The sequence below is a fragment of the Eriocheir sinensis genome, chromosome 63, assembly GCF_024679095.1.
Source record: "Eriocheir sinensis breed Jianghai 21 chromosome 63, ASM2467909v1, whole genome shotgun sequence".
Taxonomy (NCBI): domain Eukaryota; kingdom Metazoa; phylum Arthropoda; class Malacostraca; order Decapoda; family Varunidae; genus Eriocheir; species Eriocheir sinensis.
Genome location: NC_066571.1, coordinates 10172174 through 10199558, shown reverse-complemented (window position 1 = coordinate 10199558; position 27385 = coordinate 10172174). Strand labels below are relative to the sequence as shown.

The 27385-nt window shown below is 43.2% G+C and overlaps 2 protein-coding genes and 1 long non-coding RNA gene across 5 annotated transcripts in view; 2 read left to right on the top strand and 1 right to left on the bottom strand.

Annotated features, from left to right (window-relative positions):
- LOC126987025 (protein Shroom-like) overlaps positions 1-27385 on the top strand; it is a 106264-nt gene that overhangs the window by 71976 nt on the left and 6903 nt on the right. The window lies entirely within an intron of this gene.
- On the top strand, positions 19968-21220 carry LOC126987029 (uncharacterized). The gene is made up of 2 exons (XR_007740125.1): positions 19968-20651; positions 20816-21220. It is a non-coding gene; the product is annotated as an uncharacterized LOC126987029 (long non-coding RNA).
- On the bottom strand, positions 20767-27066 carry LOC126987028 (protein D2-like). Its single transcript, XM_050843675.1, has 6 exons — positions 26900-27066; positions 24651-24807; positions 23479-23565; positions 22742-22834; positions 22338-22386; positions 20767-21603 (listed from the first exon to the last, which is right to left on the bottom strand). The coding sequence occupies exons 2-6, from the start codon at positions 24786-24788 to the stop codon at positions 21416-21418; spliced, it is 555 nt and encodes a 184-aa protein (XP_050699632.1). The 5' UTR covers positions 24789-24807; positions 26900-27066; the 3' UTR covers positions 20767-21415.

The window sequence follows — 27385 nt, the reverse complement described above, 5'->3', positions numbered from 1 at the left end:
TTCCCTTCTTAATGTTGTCTTAATCAAGTGGAATCCAATCTCTTATTTATTTTATTTCACTTATTCTTTTCTTTATTTCTCTTTCCTAGATTTATTTATTTTTTTATTCCGTGTCAAGAAAAAAAGAAAAGAAATAATGGATGCGAAAAAATATAGTGAATTGATTTTATATATTTGATCTTTGTTTATTTTATCGTAGTTTTTTTTATTTTCGACCTTCAGACTTTATTTTCTTTCTTATATAATTCTTTTAACTTTTTTCTTTTTCTTCTTTATTGTATTTTATTGTATTTTCGTATAATGTATTCTATTTCGACCTTACATCTATATATTTTCTTTCACATGGCAACGCTGCAGACATATATATTTTCTTTTACATGGCAACGCTGCAGACTCATATATTTTTTTTCCTTTTCCTTTTTTTTATTATTACCGGTTGCTAATGCGTGTGTCGAGACCAGTTTTATTCACTTTATTTTTTTGTTATGAGATGGAGAAGAGGAACTGTTTATATTTATTCTTTTACGCCCCCACGCGCCTTGCTGCTGGCTGATGATGATGATGATAAGGAGGAGGAAGAGGAGAAGGAGGATAGTGATGATGTTTCTGACTATCTCTCTTTCTTCCTTCTTTTCTTTCTCCCATCTTTTTCTTCTTCTTCCTCTTTATATTCTCTTTTTCCTTTCCTCTCCTACTGATATTTTAGAGCTAGATAAGTTTTCGTATATTATTTTCTTTATCTTCTTTCTTTTCTTTCATTTCCTTCTACTCCTTTTCTTTCTATTTTCTTTATCTTTCTTTTATTTCATTTCCTCCTACTCCTTTTCTTTCTCTTATTCGCCTTTCTCATTTTTTTTTTTTATGCTTGCCTTTCCTTTTCTTTTTTCCTTCTTATATTTCCTTCGACTCCTCCCTTCTATCTTTCATCTCTCTTCCTTGTTTCATTCTCCTTTCTTTTCTCTTTCATTTCCTCCTACTCCTTCTGTTTCTTTCTTCTTTATTCTTTCTCCTTTTTCTGTCTCCTGGAGGTCATGAGGTATTGGCAACACCCACTCGCCGTTCCTCAAGAGACACACAAAAACCCTTCCTTCACGGCACTGCGTCTCGCCTCTGAGGTTTCCGCCGACACGGTTGTATTTACAAAGGCCACCATGACATTTTGGGGGGTGGGTCAGCTGCATCCCTTTTGCTTTCTTCCCTCGCTGTTTCCCTCTCTCCTCTTCCCTCTGTCTCTGTTTCCCTAGTTTCCCTTTCTTTTCTCCATCTATCTGTGTTTTTCTTTCTCCTTACCTCGTTGTTTCCCTCTCTCCTCCTCCTCTGTCTAATTTTCCTTCTTTTCTCTTTCTTTCTATCTATCTATATTTTTTTCTCCTTTCTCGTAATCTTTTTCTCTCGTCCCTTCTTGTTGTTATTCATTTAATTCTTCTTCATTTCTTCCTTCTTCATATTCTTTCTCTATATTCTCCTTTTCCTTCTTAATTTTTCATTTTGGTTTTCGCTTTGTTCGTCTTCCTATTCTTTATTTTTCTCTTTCTTCTTCTATTCTTCTTTGTTCTTCTTCTGTTCGTCATCCTCATTCTCCTTGTTTTTATCTCTTTGTGACATTTTAAGGCTTGATAAGTTATCCTATATTCTCTTCCCTCCCTCTGTTCCTCTTCATCTTACTCTTACTCTTTCTTCTTTTGCACATCTTCCTCCTCTTTATGATAGTTTGAGACTGCTCCCTATTCCTATTCTTTCTTTCCTGCCATCCTTTCTTCTCCTCCTCTTCTTCCTCTTCCTTTTCCTCTTTTTCCTCCTTCTTCTTTCTTTCCTGCCATCCTTCCTTCTCCTTTTCTTCCTCTTCCTTTTTCTCTTTTTCCTCCTCCTCCTCCTCCTCCTACTTTCTTTCCTGCCTTCCTTCCTTCTCCTCCTCTTCTTCCTCTTCCTTTTCCTCCTCCTCCTCCTCCTCCTCCTCCTCCTCCTTTTCCATTCTTTCAAGGCTTCGTTAATTAATTTGCTAAGTTAATTTTTTTCTCATGACGAAACGTGTCAATCAATTTTAAAGTTAAAAATGAACTATCTCGATTTTATTATTATTATTATTATTATTATTATTATTATTATTGAGACTTTAGACCAGAAACTGTGTGACTTTTCTTATTCAATTAACTTTATCTCCTCTTTTGGTCATTTTAATCTAAACACAACGATGACAATACTTTTTTTTCGCTCAAAGGCTTGACTGGACGCTTAGACTTCTTTCTTTATTTTTTTCTTATTTTATTATTTTTGTGTTTTTACTTTATTTTCCTCGTATTTGTTTTTGTTTTGTTTTTTACTTGTTTTCTTCTATTTGGTTATTTGTCTATTTTCACTTCATTTTACTTCTCTTTGATTAATTTTTGTGTGTATTTTTTTAATTTCACTTCTACAGTATTTGGTTATTTTTATTTGTGCATTTTTCCTTCATTTTCCTTCTATTTGGTTATATTTATGTGTATTTTTCCTTCATTTTCCTTCTATTTGGTTATATGTATGTGTATTTTCCTTTATTTTCCTTCTATTTGGTTATATGTATGTGTATTTTTCCTTCATTTTCCTTCTATTTGGTTATATGTATGTGTATTTTTCCTTCATTTTCCTTCTATTTGGTTATATGTATGTGTATTTTTCCTTTATTTTCCTTCTATTTGCTTAGCGGTCGGCTCAGTAACTTTATTTTTCTTCCTTTATTGGTCATTTTATACAAGGCCAAAGATGATTATACTAGTTTCTTTTTGCTTGGGAACTGGACTAGAAACTTGGCTTTTTCTGTTTCTCTATCTCTTTCTTTATTTGCTTTTGTTTGTTCAGCGGTCGCCTCAAAGAACGGTCATCACATGTTTCCTTTATTTTTCAAAGCTCAGAAAATATCACTTAAACTCGTCCTCATATTTTATTATTTTATTATCTCCTTTACGAACGTGATGACATTCAGAGCAGCGAGAATTTTTTCCCTTCAAGGCCAGACCGACGAGATAGAAGCTGCTGTTGTTGTTGCTGTTGCTGTTAGTATTGTTGTTGTTTTTTCTTGTTCTTGTTATTCTCTTTCTTCTTCTTCTTCTTCTTCGTCTTATTATTGTCTGTTATTATTATTATTATTATTATTATTATTATTATTATTATTATTGTTATTATTACTACTACTACTACTACTACTACTACTACTACTACAATCATATCGGTTTTAATGCGTACCCAACGTAATAAAAGTTGTTATTTTTTTATTTATTTTAATCTAATACGAATGCTACCTAATGGAAACGATATTTTTTGTTATATTTCGTTGTAATACCAATTTTACTTCATACCGGTGATCATTTTCGTTATATTTTGTTGCATTATCAATTTTTCGTAATGGAAGCGATTTTTTTTCTGGTATCAATCCCCGGTAAAGAAAGGATTGGGTATTATAATTATTTTCTCACCTGAATAGACGGAACCTTTGATTGATTACAGGTATAGGTGAGTGTGTGTTCGTGTGTGTGTCAGCGTACAGGTAAACGCTAATAACAATGCCTACGAAGAACCAACAACAGCCAGGTAGTAACGTTCGGCGGCTCCTGAGACGCCGTAAGAGAACTTGAGGAAACGTGAACGAAGCAGAAGAAAAATACTGAAAACCATCACGAAGAGAAAAGTAGAGAAGAGTGTGTGGGTTTGTAGGCGTGTTGGAGTGTGTTGGTTGATCTCGAAGCGTACGGCGAAAGAAAACTTGAGGAAACATGAAAGAAAAAGAAAAATAGCGAAAACCAACACGGAGAAAAGAAAAAACAAGAAAATTGTCTGCGGGTTGATCTCACAGCTAGCGGCGGTGACCTTGGGATAACGTTGTGGGCGCTGGTCGAGTGTTGCGAGTGTTTCTACCGGTGTTGTTTAGTGTGTTGTGTTGTGTTGCATCCCCCGGCGGCCTTGTTGTTGCCTCTTCCAGCCTCGCCTCCGCCGGCCGCATGGACAACTTGCAAGATCTGCTAGCCAAGATGGGCAGATTTTGGCTCCACTGGTAAGATTTGTAAGATTGTTGGCGGCCTCTTGTTCTTCTGTTACCGTTTGTTCTGGCTACACTGGTGAGATTTCCTTCTTCAGTTATCTCTTGTTTTGGCTACACTGTTGATATTTGCTACCCCTTTTATCTCTTGTTTTGGCTACACTGTTGATATCTGCTACCTCTCTTACCTCGTTTTGGCTACACTGTTGATATTTGCTTACTCTTTTACCTCGTTTTGGCTACACTGTTAAGGTTGCCACGAGACCTCTTGCTATCACGCCCTGTTACCTCGATTTCACTAACCTTTTTATTCTCTTTCTCTTACTTCTCCTCGTCCTCCTTGTGCCCCTTCTTCTCCTCTTTCTCTTTATTCTGCAATCTTATATCTCTTCTTTTCTCCTCCTCATTGTTTTCATCTTATTCGTCCTCCTTCTCCTCGTCATCCTCAACCTCCTCCTCTTCCTTCTCTCTGTGAGCTCCTTCATATTTCAACTAAAATCATATAGGTATTATTTTTAGGGGGAGGGAGGAAGGATTGACCAGTAATGTGTGTGTGTGTGTGTGTGTGTGTGTGTGTGTGTGGTCAGTCCAAAGTCCAGCTCCGTTACTACACACACACACAAAAAAAAAAAAACTAGTCGGCACACACACACACACACACACACACACACACACACGAGAATGATATACCTTGGTACACATTCATGAAGGTGCCAGTTTTTGTGCCTCTTCTTATTTTCCTTCTCTCTCTTTCACCTTCGTCACGACTCTCTTGTAGCACTCAGCGACGAGGAAATGAGAGCACACACACGTAACACAGAGCTGCCAACCTTTACTCCTAATCCACTGAGCTGACCATCCAATATACTGTTTATTACGACATCTTTCCCTTCCAATCTTAGAAACGTTTGGGGTGAATTGGTGTCGATATGAGGAAAGCTAATTATATGGACTAAATTTTGTCTAGTATTCGTAACCCACTCAGTAATCCTTCCAATCTACTCCCTAATTACTATATATCTACACATCTTTCCCTTCCAATCTTAGAAACGTTTGGGGTTAATTGGTGTCGATATGAGGAAAGCTAATTATATGGACTTTATTTTGTCGCTAATATTCGTAACTCATTCAGTAATCCTTCCAATTTACTCCCTAATTACTATATATCTTTTCCTCCATTCTTATCAACATTTACGAAGATTCAATTAATACGAAAATAATTAAATAGTCTCCACTTTTTTGTTCGATGCATTCGTACCCCACTAATTGAACTTTCGCCTCTTCTTTTAATTACTGCGTCTCTCCTGCCAATCAGAGAAGCATTTAGCGATTTAATAAGAAGTTGAGGAAAGTAATTATATATCTTATTTTTTTGTCATTTATCCATATTTCTATCATTAAACTTTCCATTCTTCCCTTCGATTGTTAAACCTTTCTCTTCCAGTTCAATAAGAGCTTAGACGAGAGTTAGTCTGGAGTAGATAGATGGTTCAGTATTCGCTAGTTTTGTTTTTGTTTTGTATTCGTAAACTAACAATTAATCTTTCCCTTTTCTTCCTTGTTTGTTACACCATTCCTTTCTGTCTAATACCAAGTTTACACGAGAGTCAGTTTAGAGTGGATAACAGGTTCAGTATTCTCTATTTTGTTTTCGTTTTCTATTCGTAAGCTTATAATTAATCTTTCCAACCTCTTCCTTATTTGCTACATCTTTCCTTTCAGTCTGAGCAACGTTTAGAATTAGAATCAAGCGGAGGAAGAAATGTGATATCCTTTTAAGTGTTTAGTAGCATCGAGGCGTTGAAGGAGTTTGTATCAAGCGAAGGAAAAGCGTAAGAATAGTTCCTCTGTTTTTGCTGCACTCGTAAACCCGCTAATTATTGAACCTTTCCAGTCTGTTTCTTTGATTACTACTATTACCGCTCCTCCGATCCTCTACTTAAGTGTTTATAAGAGTTTGTATGCAGCTGGTAAAGTGATGGTTTGGCTGTCTTTATTGGTATGTTTTCTTATCTTTCGTTCTTCCATCTTCCTTTATTCATGGTTTCTTTGTTTGTTATTTTCGTGTGCAGTTGATAAGATGATCGTGTACCGCTTATCATCATTCTTTTATCTTCTTTCTATCTTCGTTCGTTGTCTTTTTCTTCGTTACTTCAATATATATCTCATCATTTTTCTCTTTCCTCCTTTTTTTTTCATTCGTTTTTATCTTTTTTGTTTATTATTTTTCACTCTTGCAACCATTTTATCTTCGCATTTCTTTTTTTATTCATTTTTCTGTATTCATAATCATCCTTTCTATCACTATATCTATTTTATCACATATTCATTTATCTCTTCAGTATTATTTTGCATTCGCTTATCCTGCTTCGCCTCGCCAGTCATGCGCCCCTGTCGTGGTTAGGAGAGAGAGAGAGAGAGAAGGGAAAAAAAAGCCCCCATCTAACCAATAACCACTTACAGACGTAGCTCTGCCGCGGGGAAGGTCAGTGGTGGTGGTGGTGGTGGTGATGATGATGGTGACGGTGGTTGTGGTGGTGTTGTTGTTGTTGCTTATGGTTGTGATATCGGCACGTTATTCTGGCTATAGCGAATTCACATTATTTCTTGCTTATTTCCGTTCTGGCTAGACTGAATTTCCATATACCTTGTTTTTCTTGGATCTGGTTACACTGAATTCGCGTGTTTCTAGTTTTGTTTTTCTTTTTTCCGTTCTGGCCTGACTGAATTTACATATGCCTTGTTTTTCTTGGATCTGGTTACACTGAATTCGCGTGTTCCTAGTTTTTTTTCTGTTCTGGCTATACTGAATTTATGTATGCCTTGGTATTTTGCTGTGGGATCAATATTCTTATGATTTTCTCTCCTTCCTTCCCCTTTCATCCTCCCCTTTATAGTAGTGGTGGTGGTGATAGATATGTCAAATTTAACACCTTAATACTCCCAGCTTGAAGGAGTTAAAGTCGTAGGAAGCGGTGGTTGTAGTAGTAGTAGAAGTGGTAGTAGTGACAATATTGGTAGTCGTAGTGGTGGCAATGATATATAAGCCGAGCATAAGCATGTATTAGTGTTTTCTTATGAGCTGGAGTTAACTAGCTTAGACCAGACAAAGGGATGAGGGACGAAGGCGAGAAGGAAGTAAAGAGAATGAGGGTCTGCTGATGTTTGTTCTTCCTTTGTGTTTCTTTGAGGGATGCGTGAACAGGAAGATGTTGGATTAAAGGGAGGGGAAAAGAGGAATGAGAGGAAGGGGATTGAGGAATGAGGATAAAGAGAATGAGGGATGCGAGAGCAGGGAGGAGGAGGAGAATGTAAGATTAAAAGGAAGGGAAAAAAGAAGGATGAAGGCAGGCCAAGGTCGGATGAATGATGGATGATTAAGAGGCTTGAAGATTTAGTGCGTGGGATGAGAAGGAGGCGAAGGAGGAGATGCAGGCGATGAGGAAGAACAAAAACAATAATAGGAGGAACAAAAGTAAGATTCGAGAGAGAAAAAAAATATGCAAGAAATCGAAGGAAGATGAAACAAAGGAAACATGATCAGTAGCAGCGGAAAAAAAGAATTGAAAGGAAAAGAGTAACAAAGAAAATGAACAGAGAAAGAAGGAGCAGAAAAAGTAGAAGACCAGAAACAGGAGCATCACATAAAAGAAAACAAAGGAACAGAAACCAGAAAAAAAGAGACAGAAAGAAAATAAAGTCACACTAAGCAGAGACATCCCAATTCAACCCTGTCAAGCCCAACCCTTCACCCTCTCTCCTTCATCCCTAACTCAAACAACAGCGTCTCCTTAAGTGATGCCAGGTCATACTCGGCTCATATTCCGCCGCCCCGGGCCAGGTTACGCCCCGCGCCTCCACTGGGCCAACTGTTGATGCTGCTGCAGGCCTCGGCGGGTGACATAACACTGATCAGCCCTTCGAGACACCCCGGCGCTCCCCTCAGACTCACATGGGGGTCGTTATAAAGGTGTGCCGGGCTCTAAAACGTGATGGAGAATTCAGGCGTGGTGGGATGTTGATTCTCGGTTACTCGTGTGTGTGTGAGGATGGACATTGCGAAGGGAGGAGTGACAAGAGGTGGTATATATATATAGTGCTGGTGGTAGAGTCTGAGAATATTGTCGTGGGAATTATGTGTACGGAAAAAGAATGAGGTGATTTGTGGAGAAGAAGAAGAAAGGATTAAGGAGAGGGGAGAAGAGTGTTGAAGGCAGGCCAAGGTTAGATAAATGATGGACAATTAAGAAAGGTAAAGAGACTTGAAGATTTAGGGTCGTATCATAAAACATTCCGTCGCCCAAGAACACATATTTGACAAGGCTTTCGTAGGAGTTGTATGCATTTCCAGGAGTAGTTTTATGACCCTGGTGTTAGTTTGACCCTTCTTCTGTACCGTGAAACTAAAGAAACACTCATTAGAACCCGACTGACCCCTTCTTTGACCTTTAGAAATAGTTGATGTGAGAAACGAAACTGTCTTTTAATACCGACCTTAATGTCCAGGATGAGAAGGAGGCGGAGGAGGAAGAGATTGAGTCACTGAGTTGCTCGTGTTTGTGTGAATTGAGATAGAGGAACGGGAAGGAGGAATTGTAGGGGGTGGTATATTGCAGTAATGGTGATAGTGATTGAGAATATTGTCGTGGGTGTTTATTTCGAGTTCCTGGTGTCTGTGTTGATCCAGATGGTGGAATGAAGAGGAGGAGGAGTGATAGGAAATGGGATAGTTAATAGCAGTTGTTGTATTGGTAGAGATGAAGAATATTGCCTTAAGACGTAGGCTATTTAATACTCCTAAGTTGCTGGTGTTTGTGTTGATTGAGATGGAGGAATGAAGAGGAGGAGTGATAGGAAATGGAATAATTAATAGTAGTTGTTGTAGTGGTAGACTTCTAGAATATTACCGTAGGATTTAGGATATTTAATACTCCTAAGTTGTTGGTGTCTGCGTTGATTGAGATAGAGGAATGAGAAGGAGGCGGTGGTGGTGGTGGAGTGATAGGAAATGGAATAATTAATAGTAGTTGTTGTAGTGGTAGACTTCTAGAATATCACCGTAGGACATAGGCTGTTTAATACTCCTAAGTTGTTGGTGTTTGCGTTGATTGAGATAGAGGAATGAGAAGGAGGCGGTGGAGGACTTGGAGGAGGTGGAAACAATGGGAGATTTGAGAGATCGAGTTTCTGGTGCGCACAACGTCTTGAGTTTAAAGTTTAATAAGTAAGTGTTCGTGGAAAAGCCCGGTAACTCCTCCTCCTGTTATTGTTATTCTGTTTATTTTCCTTTGTTTTCGTTTTCTTCTTCATCTTTTATGTCTTCTTCGTCTTCTAGCTCTTCTTCATTTTGGTATTTTTTTCTTCGTTTTTGTCTCCTTCTTTTTCTTCTTCTTCGTCTTCGACATTTATCTTCTTCTTCTTCTTCTTCTTCTTTTACTATTACTACCACTACTACTACTACTACTATTACTATTACTTCTTCTTCTTCTTTTACTACTACTACTACTACTACTACTAATATTACTTCTTCTTTTTCTTCTTCTTCTTCTTCTTCTCCTTCTTCGTCTCAACAGCAGTACTCAATAATTATCCTGTCCATGTCCTTGGCTATAAATACAAAGGCTTGGCTAGTGATTTTCCTTATTATCCTTTCCTCTCTTCTTCCTCCTCCTCCTCCTCCTCCACTCGTGCCCTTGACTCTATTAGACGATGAAGTAATTACCAACCTTCGACTTCCACTGACAAACGTTTCTCGACTGTAATGACTCGATGATTATTTTTGTTGTTTGTTGTTTTTGATATTTGAATGCCATGTTGAGCTCACGAAGAAGAAGAAGAAGAAGAAAGGAAGGAAGAAACAAGAAGAAGAGTTAGAGGAGAAGAAAAGAACAGAGCAATGAGGATGAGAAGCAAGACAGACAGACAGACAGTACGGAGAAGAGTTTAAGGCGGGACAAAAAAAAACAAGAAAAAAAAAAAACAGGACAAACCACTTCACACACACACACACACACACACACACACACACACACACACGTGGCAAGGATGAACGACCAGAGACAGGCGACAAGACGACAACCTCCTCCTCCTCCTCCTTCTCTTCCTCTTCCTCTTTCTGTTTGTCGTAGTGAACAGTCATTATAGTTGTCTTCCTCCTCCTCCTCCTCCTCCTCCTCCTCCTCTTCCTCCTCGCCCGCCTTCTTTCTTCTCCTATTTCAATCTCCCTCTTCCTTCTTTTCCTGGTTAAATCTTTCCTCTTTCTCCTCCACCTCGTCCTCCTCCTCCTCCATTTCCTACTTCTCGTCCTCAAAATACTCCTTATCCTCTTCTCCTCCCTCCTCCTCCTCCTCCTCCTCCTGCTTCCTCCTTGATCTATTTTGGGCGCTAAATCAAGAGGGAGATGAGTGCCTTTGACAACTCGTGTGTGTGTGTGTGTGTGTGTGTGTGTGTGTGTGTGTGTGTGTGTGTGTGTGTGGAGAAGCTACCCACTATAAAAAAAAGTTACTTGCCTATATACCTGTTTGCACCTGCCTGCCACTCACGTATCTACCTGGTTACCTGTACCTGGCCTTGAAGGGGTAAGGGAGGAGGAGGAGGAAGAAGAAGATGAGGAAGCAGAAGAAAAGACCAAGAAGAGGAAGAGAAGGTGGAGGAGGAGAATGAAGAGGAGATGAAGAAAAGGGATTTAGGAGTAAGAAGAGAGAGAATTGGAGAAGGAGAAGGAGAAGAAAAGAATGAAGGAAAAAAAGAAAAAGGAAGGAGGAAGAGTAGGAAGAAGAAGAACAAGAAGAAAAGGAGAAAGAGGAGGAGGAGAACGAAGAAATAAGAAGAAAAGGGGAAGGCGGAGGAGGAGGAGAAGGAAGAAGATGAACAAGAAAGACAGTAACAAGAACAAAAAGAAGAGAAGGAGAAGGAGAATTAAGAAGAAAAAAAAAAGGAGAAGGATGGGGAGAAGTTACATAAGGAAAACTAGGAAGGGAGAGAGATAGCGGAGGAGAAGGGAGTGGAAGAAAAAAAAAGTACGACTCTCTCTCTCTCTCTCTCTCTCTCTCTCTCTCTCTCTCTCTCTCTCTCTCTCTCTCTCTCTCTCGCTTCACGTAATCGCATGCTTTCTAAAAACACCAAAAAGCGATTCCGGATCTTTGCGTCTTTGTTTCGTGATCGTTTTTGCGTCCCGAACTAACGGAGGAAAGCGATTTGATCCTCCTCCACCACCAAAACCAACACCATCAACACCAGTACCATCACCACCACCAACACCACCATCAACACCATCACTATCACCAAAACCAACACCATCATCAACACCATCACCATCACCACCATCACCAACACCATCACTATCACCAACGCCAACACCACCATCAACACCAGTACGAACACCACCACCACTATAACTTATGTCAACTTTATCATCACCATCATCACCATCATCACCACCACCACCATCTCCATCACCATCAACTTGTTAACTTCTATAATGGTGAAAGTGTGCATTTTATTTCATTTTTATTTATTTATTTTATTATTATTATTTTCTAGCTTTTAACTCCGTGACATGACCAAGGTTAGTGATTGAGTGTGTGTGTGTGTGTGTGTGTGTGTGTGTGTGTGTGTGTGTGTGTGTGTGTGTGTGTGTGTGCGTGAGAGGGAGTAGTTCTGTGTGTGTGTGTGTGTGTGTGTGTGTGTGTGTGTGTGTGTGTGTGTGTGTGTGTGTGTGTGTGTGTGTGTGTGTGTGTGTGGTTTTCTCGTAGACAAAAACGGAAGATCTAAAGAAGAGACTCGCTTCCTTGCCGACTTCCTTCCGCTCTTTGTATTGTATGTCCTCCTCCTCCTCCTCCTACACCTCCTCCTCCTCCTCCTCCTCCTCCTCCTCCACTCACCTCAATTTCCTCCATAGTTCTCCATACCGTATTCACCGACACACACACACACACACACACACACACACACACACACACATCCTTCCTCCATAATTATACTTTTTTTTTTCTTCTGTTGCTCTTATGCTGTTCCCTTTCTCTCTCTCTCTCTCTCTCTCTCTCTCTCTCTCTCTCTCTCTCTCTCTCTCTCTCTCTCTCTCTCTCTCTTTCGTTCCCATCCTCCTTTCTCTCTCCCTCTCTCTAACCCCTCCTCCTCCTCCTCCTCCTCCTCTTCATCTTCTTCCATTACTATCCTTCCCTTTTCTCATTACTATTCTCTCTCTCTCTCTCTCTCTCTCTCTCTCTCTCTCTCTCTCTCTCTCTCTCTCTCTCTCTCTCTCTCTCTCTCTCTCTCCTTGCTTTCTTTGTCCTTTATTATTCCTTCTCTTTAGGTCCAAATTCACACACACACACACACACACACACACACACACACACACACACACACGACCTTCTTTTTCCTTTCATTTCTAATCTCTCCTTTATCTTTTTTCTCATATATACACATTACCTCGGCACACACACACACACACACACACACACACACGCTTGTAATAACAGTATCCGCTTCACTAGACAGATCACGTGACTTCATCCTCTCCGTCCCTTCAACTGCGTTTCTCCTGTAGTGAATTTTTCCCTCTTCTCTTCCGGTTCAGAGAGAGAGAAAGAGGGGGGGGCGAAGGGGGGGGGGTATGGAGGGGGGTTAGAGAGACTTTCCTTAGCATATTTTTCTTCTTCTAATCAGCCTCTTTTCTTTGTCTCCTCCTCCTCCTCCTCCTTTCCCTTCTCCCACCTGTTCTTTCCTCTCATTTCCCCTCAATTAAACATAAACAGACCAGCAACCACCCCACACTTGGCCCTCTTCTCTCTCTCTCTCTCTCTCTCTCTCTCTCTCTCTCTCTCTTTTTGTTTTCCATCCGTTTTCCGATATTTTTTCATGGAATTCGTAAATGTATGCGTGTGTGTGTGTGTGTGTGTGTGTGTGTGTGTGTGTTAAGTACTGTAAATTGTTCCCGCTTCTGTTTATTGCTGTTGAGAGAGAGAGAGAGAGAGAGAGAGAGAGAGAGAGAGAGAGAGAGAGAGAAGAATGAGTCTATATATTTAAGCTGTGTTCACGCGCGCGTGTGTGTGTGTGTGTGTGTGTCAAGGAAGAGAAAAATTATCGTAATAAAATAACATTACTCCTCTGAGACGTGTGTGTGTGCGTGTGTGTGTACGTGCTCTCAGGGGTTAATGTCCCTCGTGGTCCTTCTTGAAAACGCTCAGGTGGAAAGAAGACGAATTTGCTCTCTCTCTCTCTCTCTCTCTCTCTCTCTCTCTCTCTCTCTCTCTCTCTCTCTCTCTCTCTCTCTCTCTCTCTCTCCTCTCTCATTCTCTCTCTCTCTCTCTCTCTCTCTCTCTCTCTCTCTCTCCTCCTTCCTTCTTCTCTCCCTCCTTCCTTCCCTCCTCTTATTCAACCTTCCCTCCTCCTCCCCTCCTTCCCCTTCTCCTCCTTTCCTCCCCTACAACTTGTCCTTCCTCTCCCCTTCCCCCTGCACCCTTTCCTCCCTCCCTGTCTCCCCTGTTTCTCCCCTGTTATGGCGAGCTTCAATGTTTGGTCAACTCTTGCAAAGTCATCTTCGTACACAACCTGTCTTGCCTCCCTCTCCCTCTCCCTCCCTTTCTCCTCCTCCTCCTGGTTCTCATTTCTCCCTCTCACTCCTTCTGTGCCCTCCTCTCCTCTCTCTTCCTTCCACTTCCCTCCTCTATCTCCTCCTCATTCTTCTCTTTCTCTTCTCTCTTCTCTCTGCTTCCATTCTCCTCCTCCAACTTCAATCCCCTTCTCTCCTCGTTCTCCTCTTCCTTCTCCCTCTCCTCCTTCCTCCTCTATCTCCTCCTCATTCCCCTCTCTCTCTTTTCCTTCTACTTCCATTCTCCTCCTCCAACTTCAATCCCCTTCTCTCCTTGTTTTCCTCTTCCTTCTCCCTCTCCTCCTTCCTTCTCTTCTCTTCCTCTCTCTCCTTCGTCCCTTCTTCTCCTTCATATCATTTCTCCGCTGACGACATCGCTATATAAGAGGAGTGTTATGATGGTGGTGGTGATGATTCTTCAAATTCTTTTCCTCCTATTTTTTTCTGTCGTCGTTATCGTCTTATTCCTATTCTTTTCTTCTTGTTCTTCTTCTTCATCATCTTCATCTTACATGTATTTCTTTCATACCTCGACGCAGCGTTGCCTTAAGATCACAACAACAACAACAACAACAACAACAATAATAATAATAATAATAATAATAATAATAACAACATCAACAACAACAATGAGGAGTGGACGCAACATGACTAACAACAGCTGGCTACTGGTGCGGAGTTAGATAAGGAGGGACGGGAGAGAGGAGGAGGAGGAGGAGGAGGAGGGAGGGAGGAGGTTAAGGAGTCAAGGGAGAGAAGGAGGAGGAGGAGGATAAGGGGGGCGTTACGGATGTTTGGAGGGGTTAAGAGGAAGGGGAGGGAAGGGAGGAGGGAGAGGTGGCTATCTGGTTGACCTTTTAACTTCAACGTAAGGGCGAGACTCATATGCTGGGCAGAGTGAAGGGGAAGTGGAAGGGGAAGAAGGGTGGAGGGAAGGGGTGACATTCTGGAAGGGTGGAGGGGGAGGGAGGGGGATGCTGGACTGGATGGAGAGGGAAGGGAGAGGTGGAAGGGAGTAAGAGGGAGATACTGGAAAGGGTGGCAGGAAAGTGGAGAGGGAGATATGGAAAGGAGAGGTGGAGGGGGAAGGATGGAGGGAATAAGTGGAAGGCATGCTGGAAAGGGAGGAGAGGAAGGGGATGTGGAGGGGGGAAGAAGCATTGTAGGGAATTGGACATACTGGAAGGGATGAAGGAAGAGGTGGGATGGGACAGGAGGAAAAAGGGAGAGTGGGAGACATTCTATAAAGGGAGGAAGGGGAAGACACACTGGAATGGAAGGAAGACATAAAAGGATGCAATGTGGAATGAGAGAAACAGAGAGTGTCAGGTGGAAGGAATGCAATATGGAGTAGGAAGGAAAGAAGGAAGAGTGGGAGGTAGAGAGGAAGAGGAGTAGGGAGTGGAAGGCGGTTAGGCGGAAGGAAAAGAACGAGAGTGGATTTGGAAGGGAAGGAAGCGTGGAAGAAACTGGAAGAAGAATCGGTGTGGATTGGAGTGGATGTGGATGGCGGATATATGACACAGAGAGAGAGAGAGAGAAGGTGGAATGTGAAGTAGAGAGGAGTGGAAAGGAAACTGAACGAGGCAGAGGAGTGGAGTGGAGTGGAAGACAGGAGGATGATATAAGACGAGTGGATAGGTGGAGGAGGTGGAGGAGGATTGTGGACAGCGGAATGGACAAGAAGAGAAGTCATAGTAGTAACAGTAGCAGTAGGAGGAGAAGACGAAGAAGAAGGAGGAGGAGGAGGAGGAAGAAGAAGAAGGAGGAGGTTACTGCCGAGTGGTGGGGGGCAAAGGACTTTATGAAGGGGGGAGGGATGTAAAAACGGGCTATTGTGTAAGGGAGGAAGGAAGGAAAGGGGGGAGAGAGGAGGAGGAGGGAGGAGGGAAGGAAGGACCGTTGAAGAAGGAGGAGGAAGAAGACACGGAGACGATGGAAGGAGGAGGCAGACGAGGAGCGAGTAGGGAGGAAAGAAATTATCATGGAAGAGAAAGGAAGACAATGAGAATAAAGGAGAAATGGAGACGAGAAAAGAGGAATCGAAAGGGAAAGAGGAAGAAAGAAAGGAGAGATAAAGGAAGAGGTTTGGAAGGAGAAAAGGAGGAAATGGAGATAAATGGGGTCGAGGAGGAAATGGAAGGAAGGAAAGGAGGAATAAAAAGGAGAATCAGAACAGAATGGAATAAGGAAGAAGGAAACAAAAGGGGAGAAAGAAGAGAGAGAGAAACGGGAAGGAAGGAGAGAGAAGGAAAGGAATGTCATGGAAGAAAAGTGACAGGAGTAGGAAGAAGGAGGAAGACGGAGACGGAGAGAAAGGAGGAGGATGGAAGGGAGGGAAGACGGGGGTGGGGGGTGGGGGTGGGGGTGAAGGTGGTGAGTCAGGGGAGCAACCGTTAGCAGAGGGGTCGGTAAGGGTTAATCTTCCTCATACACGCTATAGCAATTTCGTCTCTACCGCCGCTCATGCCTCGATTCGCCCACCCACCCACCACCACCACCACCTTGCACCGGCCTCAACACCACTTAACACCTCCCACACTCATCACCACACGCATCAGGCACCCTTACACACCTCCCATATGCACGGAGGACACTTAGTAAGGAGGATAAAGAGGAAAATAAAGGAACATTGGATTTTAGTCTTAAGTTGGGGACATAACGTAAGCTCCTCCCCTCAACCGCCCTTCCCTCCCTCCTCCCTTCCTCCCGCCCTGCCCAAACCTCCTCCTCCTCCTCCTCCTCTTCCTCTTCCTCCTGTCCTCCTCCTCCAAGTTAGTGAGGTTTGTTGTGTGTGAGTGAGTGTATGTGTGTTATGTCCCGTGGGAGAAAGACATCCTACAAAGACTCCTCAGGGACCCTTCCTGGGAGCTCCTTGAGGATTTAGTGCAACGGGGATAGTGAGAAGAACGTTTTGTTGGAAGGATTTGCACGCACGTTCCTTCTTTGAGGCTTAAAATGTCCCGATATCATCTCAAGAACATGTGGTCGAGTGGGTGAGTGTAGGAGTGTGTGTGTGTGTGTGTGTGTGTGTGATGCTGGTCGGTGCATGGCATAGCTACTACTGGTCATTTTCTTCCTCTTCTTCCTCTTCCTCCTCCTCCTCCATCTCAACTCTTGTGTTTACTCACGGTGAAAGTGTTGTGCTGGAGGTCCCGGAGAGAGAGAGAGAGGGTCTGACTTTAATTAATTTGACCATATTTCTCCCACTTACTGTCTTGCTCTGCTCTGGTTACGATATTCTCAACTTCACGGCAGAGAGAGAGAGAGAGAGAGAGAGAGAAACCGGTACCCCTTGAAGCTTTAGATACCGAAGGAGGCGAAGGAGGAGGAGGAGGAGGAGATGAAGAAGACGAAGAGGAAGGAACAGCCCAAAGTCTCAGGAAGTTCTTCAATCCTCACGTTTTGTTTGCTTTGTTTACGCCTCAACACACACACACACACAGAGAGAGAGAGAGAGAGAGAGAGAGAGAGAGAGAACGCTGACTGCAAACATGTGACCTTGGTGCCAGTCCTGAAGTGAATGGGTGCGGCAGGTATGAGGAGGAGGAGGAAGAAGAAGAGGAGGAGGAGGAGGACTCGTGGGGGCAGGGGTGGAGGGAGAAGAGGGGGTGAAGGGGGGAGGAGGGGGGGGGGGCAGGCAACGCAATCCTCCCTTTGTATCAATAATGTTGCAAAAAAGACACACGATCATGAATATGTTAACTAAGGGGCTGATGTGACTCCTAATAGCATGGTAATATTTTTTTTTTTGCCTGTGTGTGTGTGTGTGTGTGTGTGTGTTTGGCCCCAGTGGCGTGTTTTCTTTGTTTAAATCGTGTACTTGTGTGGGGGTGGGTGAGGGGGTCGTGTGTGTGTGTGTGTGTGTGTGTCAGATGAATAATGATTGGATTGCGGTACTTTCTGCTGTGTGTGTATGTGTGTGTGTGTCAGGAGGTGCACACGAGGGGGCCATCTGGTGGCTGTATGACTGACTCGGGCCACTCAGGGACCAAAATAACAACACACACACACACACACACACACACACGTCAATGAGTAAATTCCATTAACCGCTGTGGGCAACTCGGCTTCCTGTGTGTGTGTTTGTGTGTTTCCGTTTTTCCACGATCTTTTCTTGTACTCTAATTCAACTTTTGTCATTCTATTCTTTTCTTTCCTAATAATCTCATGACTTGTATTTTCGTCTCCGCCATTTCCAGCTAAACTATTTATCTTATTTTTCTTTCTTTGCATTATCTCGCCGTTTTTTCCTTTCCTTCATTTTCTTAGTCTCATTTTCTTAGCCCTTCATGTTCTTAGCCCTTCATTTTCTTGGCCCTTCATTTTCTTGGCCCTTCGTTTTCTTGGGCCTTCATTTTCTTGGACCTTCATTTTCTTAACCCTTCATTTTCTTGGCCCTTCATTTTCTTGGCCCTTCATTTTAATGGCCCTTCATTTTCTTAGCCCTTCATTTTCTTAGCCCTTCATTTTCTTAGCCCTTCATTTTCTTAGCCCTTCATTTTCTTGGCCCTTCATTTTCTTGGCCCTTCATTTTCTTGGCCCTTCATTTTCTTAGCCCTTCATTTTCAGAGCCTTTCATTTTCTTGGCCCTTCATTTTCTTAGCCCTTCATCTTGGCGTTTCACACACAACCTCCTTCTTGCTATCCGTTCATGGCCGCCAAACTGGACCTCTGGCGCCGGGGAGTGACGTTGGTGGTGTGGTGGAGAGGGAGAGAGGGAGGTGGTGGAGGTTACAGTGGGGGGGCGTTGAAGGGCAGCTGATAAGAGGAGAGGAGGAGGAGGGAGGAGATGAAGAGGGGGGAGCAAGCGTGACTGGGTGGGGTGAAGGAGGAGGAGGATGTGAAGGGGAAGAGGAGAGCTTGATAGGTAAGGTGAAGGATGTGGGGGAAAGAGGAAGAAGTGGAGAGGGAAGAGCACTCGGAAGCATGGAAGAGGAGGAGGGAGAGAGGAGAGAGGAAGTGGAAAAAGGAGACTGAGGGGAAGGGGGAAATAGCTACCTAGGTGGAGAGGGAAGAGAACTCGGAAGCATGGAAGAGGAGGAGGGAGAGAGGAGAGAAGGAATAAGTGGAAAGAGAAGATTGAGGGAAAGGGGGAAATAGCTACCTAGGTGGAGCTGTGACCTGTAAAGTTATGAAGCAGAAGGGAAAATTTACTCAGATTCTTTCAAATTCTTAATGCTGAAAAATGTTATCTGTTGCTATCGTGTATGTAGTCCCTAAAACCACGAGGGAACTGCTTGGCGAATATATAACAATAACCTCTTTGCGAATATATCCTACTCTATTGCAGCTTTTTTTTTCGTCCCATCAGTGTTATTCATTATTCTCTACGAAAGCCTTATCAAATGTGGGTGTGTAGGCCCAAGAAATGTTTAAAAATATGATATAGGCATTAAAATTCCTCTTTCGGGAAGGTGGATGTGTGAAGGTAGGCTCGTGTGGCTAAAAATAAAGAAATAAAATAAGATAAAGCTGGATATCATCGACTACTCCGCTCACGAGAGGCGAACATTCTTGTGATTCATCGAGAGGAGACAGGTGGTTGAGGGAGCGCCAGATGGTGTAGTGGAGGGAGGCGGAGGAGGAGGAGGAGGGGGAGGTTGGACGTGCCTCGCTTCCACAGAGAAAAGAATAACGATTATGTGGACGGCATGTGGCCATTATGTGGGTTAGACGAGACGCCCCGCCACGCTGAGTCTTTCCCTCCTAAATCTTCGAGGAACTCCACTTAATCGTGTTCCGCGGTGAATTTGGGGCCAATTTGTGTGTGGATGGTACAGCCTTTCTTCGTCTGTTTCCTCCTTCCTTCTTCCTTCCTACGACTTAAGTGCTTTCTAGAGGAGAGTTTTAAGACCCCTCATCAACCTACTCCGTCCATCTCTTTCCTAATCGTGTTCCGCGGTGAATTTGGGGCCAATTTGTGTGTGTGTGGATGGTACAGCCTTTCTTCGTCTGTTTCCTCCTTCCTTCTTCCTTCCTGCGACTTTAATGCTTTCTAGAGGAGAGTTTTAAGACCCCTCATCAACCTACTCCGTGCATCTCTTTTCCTAACTCTTCCTTTTTCCTCTTTTTCCCGGTCCCATCTTTTTTTTCCTCCATATATTTTCCTTTCTTCCTCATTCTCGTCCCTCTCCACTTTCAACATTATACTATTCCTCCTCTTCCTCCTCCTCTCTCTCTCATTTTTTCTTCCTCCATATTTTTTTCTCCTCTTCCTCATTCTCTTCTCGCTCTACATTCAACATTACTCCTCCTCCTCCTCCTCCTCCTCTACTACTTTTCCCAGCTCATTATTTTCCTGATTCTCTTCCTCGTTCTCATCTATACATTTCTTTTGTGTGTGGTGGGGGTGGGGGGGAGGGGAAACAGTTTTATTGAAGCTTTATTTCTTGAACTGTAATAAAACGCGACCGAACCAAGACCCAAAGAACCACAGAGAAATGTAATGACACTAATATCACTCAGACATTGCTCCCGAAAGCGTAACAACAGAAACCAAAGAGAGATCATTATATTTAGTTCCTGTGGTGTTTTGCGATGTCTTGATGGCCATTACAGTTACCAAATGGCTCTTTGTGGGGTATTTAGACGATTAGGGAACGTGACTCGCTGTTGGTCTGCGTGTGTGTGTGTGTGTGTAATTACTGAAGGCAAGATTATCAGTATTGGTTTTTGCGTAAGAGCGAAAGTAAGTTCATTAAATTTTACTGCTGGATGCCATTAACCGCTTTACGTGCTTGTGTGTGTGTGTGTGTGAGGGGGGGAGAGAAGGAAGGAAGAAAGAAAGGAAAGAAGAAGGAAGGAAAGACACTCGCTACACTTTCCCTCCACTCCTTTTATTTAACACGGCAATCCAGTCCCTTCACCTTCCCCAACAAGTACATAAACATCTTCGGCCAGTACACGAACCAGTCACGTCTCCGAATGACCTCAATCACATCTCCATTCTCCATCTCAAGAGTGTGTGTTTGCAGACGGTGATAATGAAAAACTTGGAGTGAATGCAAACAGTATGTATTTACCTTCAGTACCACCAGATAATAAGTTTAACGTTGCACAAGCTTGATTCTCGTTGAAATAGGTACCCGAATCTATATGTATCACAACCTGGAAACACTACACCAAACTCAAAGGAAAGTATAGTAATTAAAAGCTTGGAGTGGATGCAAACTATGTATTTACCTTCAGTACCACCAAATAATAAGTAGCTATAACGTTGCACAGGCGCTTGGTTCTCGTGTAATTAGGTAACCGAATCTTTATATATCACAACCTGGGAACACTACACCAAACTCAAGGGAAAGTATACCAAGAACAGATGAACTAGAACACGAGATACCGGTGCTAATAACGATGCAAATGAACAGGAATACAATGTTGCTGAAGTATTTCTGCATCACAACCTGGAAACAGTGCACCAAACTCAAGGGAAAGTATACAAAGAACTTATTACCTAGAACACGCGCTGCCCTTGCTAATATTACTGCAAATAAACTTGAATACATTGTTGCTTAAGTATATCCGTCTTGAATAAGCTAATCTGAAAGGCAACTACGGAACAATGCCTCGAGGTAGAGAGACAAAAAGTTAACCCGACACCAAGAAGCTTAAAACTAACACGGAAACTCCTTCAGAAACCGCGTAAAACAATAACAGCCTTAATAATCATAATGAGAAGCGTGATATAGCCGATACAGAAGCGTACTGAAGTGTTGCCTTATTGCTTTCACGTCAGAGGGGGAAGGAGGAGGAGGGGTTGGTAGTGGTTAATGAAGTCTCCCGGCGGTCAGCGCGTGAACGAAGCCGCGTTAGTGCTGCGTCTGAAACATGTTGGCTGCGAGCGGTCCACACAGTTTCTGGCTCGTGGCGTAGGCGGCCAGGTCGAACTTCCCCCTGGACGCGATCTCCTCCTGCGGTCCCGTCTGCGTCTCCTCGAACACGAAGACGAAATAGCGATGGACGCCTGTGTTCTTCGGTGGCGTTGGAGGTCGGTAAGCTGTCGGGGCGGAGAGGAGGGAGGTCAGAGCTTAAAAGAAGGGGCAGGAGGGGTCAGTAAGATCGTTGTCAGGGCGGAAAGGAAAGGAAGAAGGTCAGAGCTTGGGAGATAGTTCATAAGATGCTGTAAGGGTGGAAAGGAAGCTGAGAGGAGGAAGGTCAGAGCTCGAGCAAGAGAAGGGGCAGGAAGGGTCGCTAAGATGTTGTCAGGTTGGAAAGGAAGCCGAGAGGGCGGAGAAGGGGACGTTTGTGGGTCAGGAATGAGAATGAAAGGGCGCACCACACCGGAATGCCTGTCTCCTTTGTCTCGGGGGGTGAATGGGTCGTTGGTATAGCATTTAATGGCATGAATAGGGACGTAGAGGCATAAAAAGACCTGTAGTGGTATGTTGAGCAATTGAGAGTGAGGAGGGAGCTGGTCTGAGGAGGTGAATTGATAAGTGGATTGCGTACTCACTCATTACTATTATTACGTATTATTATTACTTATTTTGAAGAGGGAGATGAGTTAAGGGGATCAATTGATTAGTGGGTAGCATACTCGAACTATTACTACTATTATTATCATTTTTATAGGTAGAGAAATAGATAAAACGTTAAATCACACGTATAGGGCAATCAAGACTGAATAGGTAGTTTTGTACATAGGCAGACTTTCGTTCATAGTTAAGTTTGTAAGCGTGTGAAGGTGGAGGATATGGAGGAGAGGAGAAAGGGGTGTATTGCTGCACTTACAAACGATGTCTTGTCCTGTAGTCAGTGTCCCAGCGGCGAGGTCGGCACTCTGAAATGAAAACAGTTGCGTGGTAGTAGTAGTAGTAGTAGTAGTAGTAGTAGTAGTAGTAGCAGCGACATGACTGACTAAATGCTTGACTGACTGACTACCTCATTCGTTCATTGTCAATTGTTGCAAGTCGTGCTGATATGACTGACTGGTTGACTGACTGACTGACTGGTTGGTTGGTTGAGTGGCTGTCAATTGTTGCAAGTCGAGCGAACCAAAACGAAAGAAAATAAGAGAAAATGGGTTATAGTATAGCTGTAGACTCATTCCCTGTTTAAATCGCCATTGAATAGTCTTGTTTTAGTGCTCTTTCGCTGTGTGTGTGTGTGTGTGTGTGTGTGTGTGTGTGTGTTACCGTCAGCCCGGCGCGGATCCAATGCAGCCAAGCCTTTCCTCCGTCGTGTCCAGGGGCGTCGGGATCCACCATGACCGCCGTATACGTCTTATCCTGAGAGAGAGAGAGAGAGAGAGAGAGAGAGAGAGAGAGAGAGAGAGCAATTAGCACCAAAATATCTTCCAAGCCTCACCTATGCCTCAGTGACGGTGCTAAAATTATCTCAACCTCTCTATAACCTCCTCATTAATATCGAAGCCTTGCTGTTCCTCTCTTGGCACAGCTAGAATTCCCTCTCTAAGCTTTGCCTCTAATAATAAAATATCCTGAAGCCGCCACTGCCTAGCAAATCTAAAGTAATGACAATCCCATCATACTAGGGACCCCAATCCACCGAACCGAAGTTGCCATCAAGAAATATCGAAATCATTATTAATTAAGCGGTCCTGTCATCTAAAAACATCAAAATTAACGTTAACAAAGCATCTAAGTTCGTCCCCAGGTGGTCAGGGGCTCAGGCTTGCTGCTCCACCGCTTCGGAACACCTGGTCGCCCTACAAACCACGTGGCTTCATTAGGCAGGCATGCGGGGACGAGACGCCTCCATTTCTCCCTCCTGCGGTAACTTCCTGAGACATGCCGGCCGTGGTCTCAAGGTCACGGCTCTAGGCTTAGTGTATGCTGGATTATTTAGGTCATGAAGGTGATGGAGTGTGAGGAGAGGGGATGAGTTGTGGGTGGGTGGGTGGGTGACTTGCCTGGTCCAAAGTGCCGGTGTACTTGATGTTTTCCAGCGTCGCGAAGAGTTCCTTGTTGTAGCTCTCGCCGCATGCCTCGATAGTAACCTGGAAGACGAAGGGAAAGGACACGCACAGAACCAAATGAGAATAAGAAATATCCAAGGAGAAGGACGTAAGACGCATACGTTTTCTATAAAGTAAGGAAAAAAATCTAATGAAGTATCTGTGCAACAATTTACTGCAACGTCTAATCGCCTGAAAACAAAAAGGAACACGCACAGAAACAAATTAAATATGTACATAGGTATCCAAAGAGAAAGGTGTTGATGCCCTAAGCCGTATACGTTTTATATAAAGTAAGAAAAAGATAACGAAGCACATGGTCACCAAGTCAATAATTTACCGCCACATTAAATCACCAGAAAGTTAAAAACAAATAACGAAACCGGTCCCGCAAATGCCATTCCACTCAATTACCGTTCAGTCTATTGTTTGAAATACAACATACACTTAAAAAAACGCAATCTCATACTAGAATGTAAGGTTAGTGACGCGGCCCGCCCTCTCTGACACTCCCGCGACCCAGTTCACCTCCAAGCCAACGTAACCTGCCACACTGCTACACCTCAACGGATTATCCCATAACCTCATAACACTTGAACGGAAGCAGAGGGTCATCGCGTCTCCTCTCCTTATATTATGCCTCTCGACACTCATGCGACCCAGTTGACCTCCAGCCCACAGTAACCAGCCACACTGCCACACCTCGACGGATTATACCACAACCTCATAACACTCGAACGGAAGCCAAGGGTCACCGCGCCCCCTCTTAGCCTCTTGTTCTCGCTCAGGGACCGTATTCTCAGGCGCTTTGGGCTCACACAGTTGGAGAGGCGGGGCTGTGTCAGTAAACTTTCATTCAAGTATATGATATTGCGTTTTATTGCATATTTACAATGGATTAGACACGGATTTTGAGTGGAATAATATCTGATTGACTAGTTTTGTTATTTATTTATTTATTTGTTCATTTTCTTTACTTTTTGGTTACTTGACGCGGTTTCTGTTGAGTTGACGTGGCAGAGTATACATCGTTAACCTCTTCTTTCTTTCGTTTCTATTCTCCCTTTCTCTGTTCCCTTCCTTTACTATTATAAGCGTCCTCTATCCTTTCCTCTCCTCGTGCTCACCTCTGCAAACGCGAGGCTGAGGAGCGGCGGCTGGGCGGGGCAGGACCAGGTGATGGGGTCCAGGGAGCAGGTGTTCGCCGCTCCCGCCGCCGCAGCGAACGTAGCGAGCAGGAACACAGAGAGACTTGCTAGCGTCATCGTCAATTATGTCCCCTTCCTGTAGTAGTAGTAGTAGTAATAGTAGTGGTAGTAGTAGTAGTAGTAGCAGCAGTAATAATTGTAGTAGTAGTAGTGGTAGTGGTAGTAGTAGTAGTAGTAGTAGCAGCAGTAATAATTGTAGTAGTAGTAGTAGTAGTAGTGAGAAACGAAACCTTTAGGAAATTAAATGGAATGAAGAGTATAATAATAAGAATTTACTCTGCCGTGTGTGTGTGTGTGTGTGTGTGAATTATGACAGTGATGACGCATAACTTCAGATACATAAACCACAACCAAAGATTAGTATTGTCAGCCAAGTGTCGAAATATCAAACACACACACACACACACACACACACACACACACACACACACACGCTTATTGCATACAAGTAACAAGGAACCGCTCAGTCTTGCCAAGTCACGTAGACAAGCACACTATTTTGGGAACACTGTCACACTGAAGTCACTTATATCGATCACCAGGAAAATTTAGGGTCATAACATTAAACATTCCTGCGCCCAAAAACACACACACACACACACACACACACACACACACACACACACTTGAGAAGGCTTTCGTAAGAGGTTGGGGCATTTCCACGGGCAGTTTTATGACCCTTCCTCTGTACCATGAACCTAAAAAACACTCATTAGAACCCGACTGATCTATTTGGCCTTTGGAAATAGTTCTTTGAGGGGTAGAAGCAAGTGTCATCGTAACATACAACACATGGAAGGCGGCCAGCGTAGATACATATCATAGCTGTTGCAGAAGTGACAGATATCGTTTGTAAGATCTATATTTCCCTCTGTATTGACTATCATTCTTATTGGTCAGTGAAAATGGAGTAATCGTAATGCACTTCTTTCCAATCAAGCGCATCCCCTACGCTGTCCAAGTTCGTAGTGCAAGAGTTAACGAAAGAGGATGGAAATTCGTACTGGGTCTGGGAGGAACAAAAGAATTGATATTAGTACACGGTATCTTCACTATTAAATTGCTTTCCACGCATACCCTAGAGACCCTCTCCAACTTCCTAATCCAAGAGTTAACGATAGGGAGAGGATGGAAATGTATAATGAGAGGATCAAAAGGAATGTGAGCAGTTAGTAACGACACATGTGCATCATCATCATCATCATCATCATCGTTTAACGTCCATTTAGGTATTCCCTATGCTGGGGTTGGACGGGATATGAGCCTCCTCCACTGTTGCCTTTCTATAGCCATTTCTTCCGTGATGTTTAGCCTCCTCATATCTTCCTCCACGTGTGCAGCATCTTAATTCACTATTTAATCCCTTTCACTGATAAGATTTGATTTAACTGCAGTGATTCGCTTGTACTTTCTCCTTCCTGTTACTTAAACTCAGGACATACCCGGCGTTGTCTTTTACATAGCTAACGAAAGGCATATGTCACAAGTCTTTTCTCTCCATAAATCCGTGTTGTCCTTGGCCTACCTTCCACACCATAAAGAAAAAAGCACCAATCACTATCAAAACATAGCAAAATAAATGTTCAGGCACTTCACACGCGAACCAGACGCCGTGCAAATCTTGGCGGTATTGATAAAGGCCGTTGAAGTGCCGTGTCCATGCAGCTTGTCAGGCCTATTGGCACACACGCCATTATACTTATGGAGGCCAGTGATTGCTTATTGCTTGCCACGTCTGCAACACAACGGCAAGCGAGACTGTAAGGGGTCATATTTCTAAACCCTTCGCCTCAGACACACACATTTAAGGCTTTCGTGGGATTTGTGGGCATTTCCATAGGCAGTTGTATGACCCTGGTGGAAGCTTGACAGTTGCTTCACCATGAACATAAGGAAACACTCCATCATGGGAACCCGTTTAACCTCTTTATGGACGTTGAAAAATATTGATGTAAGAGAAGGAAGCGTTTTAAGAGTACCGAGTGAATAACCGTGTGTGTCTGTCTCTCTGTTCGACCTCCAGACAACCTTTTCAGAGATAGCGGGAGAGGTGTGAAGGGAGGTGCAGGACTGTCACACCACACACACACACATACACATACACACACACCACCCTTGTCCCAGTAGCGTTTTGGCAGTTTTTAAGCATGTTAGAAGCGATTACTTACCCCTGAAAGCGAGAACAGGTGTGGCTAGGCGGGCAGGTGAGGAGAGATCCGCCGGCAGGTGTCCTTAGAGCTTTCTACTTGACTGGGTGAATGTGTGTGAATGTGCTCAGTCCGGGGCCCTGCTCAGAAAATGGTGGTTGCATGGGAGACTGGGTTCTTCTCTCTCCTCTCCTCTCCTCTTTTTCTCTTCTCTCTTCTCTTCAGCGCTCTCCCTTCTCTCCTCTCTTCTCTTCTCCTCTCTCTTTTCTTCAGCTCTCTCCCTTCTCTCCTCTCCTCTCTTCTTTTCTCCTCTCTATATTTTTTCCTCTTAGTTTTCTTTATTTCCTTCATTTCTTTCCGCTTTTCTCTCTTCTCTTCAGCTCCCTCCCTTCTCTCTTCTCTTCTCCTCTCTCTATATATATTTTTCCTCTTAGTTTTCTTTATTTCCTTCATTTCTTTCAACCTTCTATATTTTCTTCTTTTCCTTCTTTCTGCCTTTCACATTTC

What these genes read in the sequence shown, in the direction of transcription:
- LOC126987028 (XM_050843675.1), bottom strand. Translation starts at nt 24,788, where the DNA reads ATGACGCTAGCAAGTCTCTCTGTGTTCCTGCTCGCTACGTTCGCTGCG. An exon ending in TCAGCCTCGCGTTTGCAGAG is followed by an intron (nt 23,566 to 24,650) that starts GTGAGCACGAGG and finishes TTCGTCTTCCAG; the next exon opens with GTTACTATCGAGGCATGCGG. An exon ending in ACACCGGCACTTTGGACCAG is followed by an intron (nt 22,835 to 23,478) that starts GCAAGTCACCCA and finishes TCTCTCTCTCAG; the next exon opens with GATAAGACGTATACGGCGGT.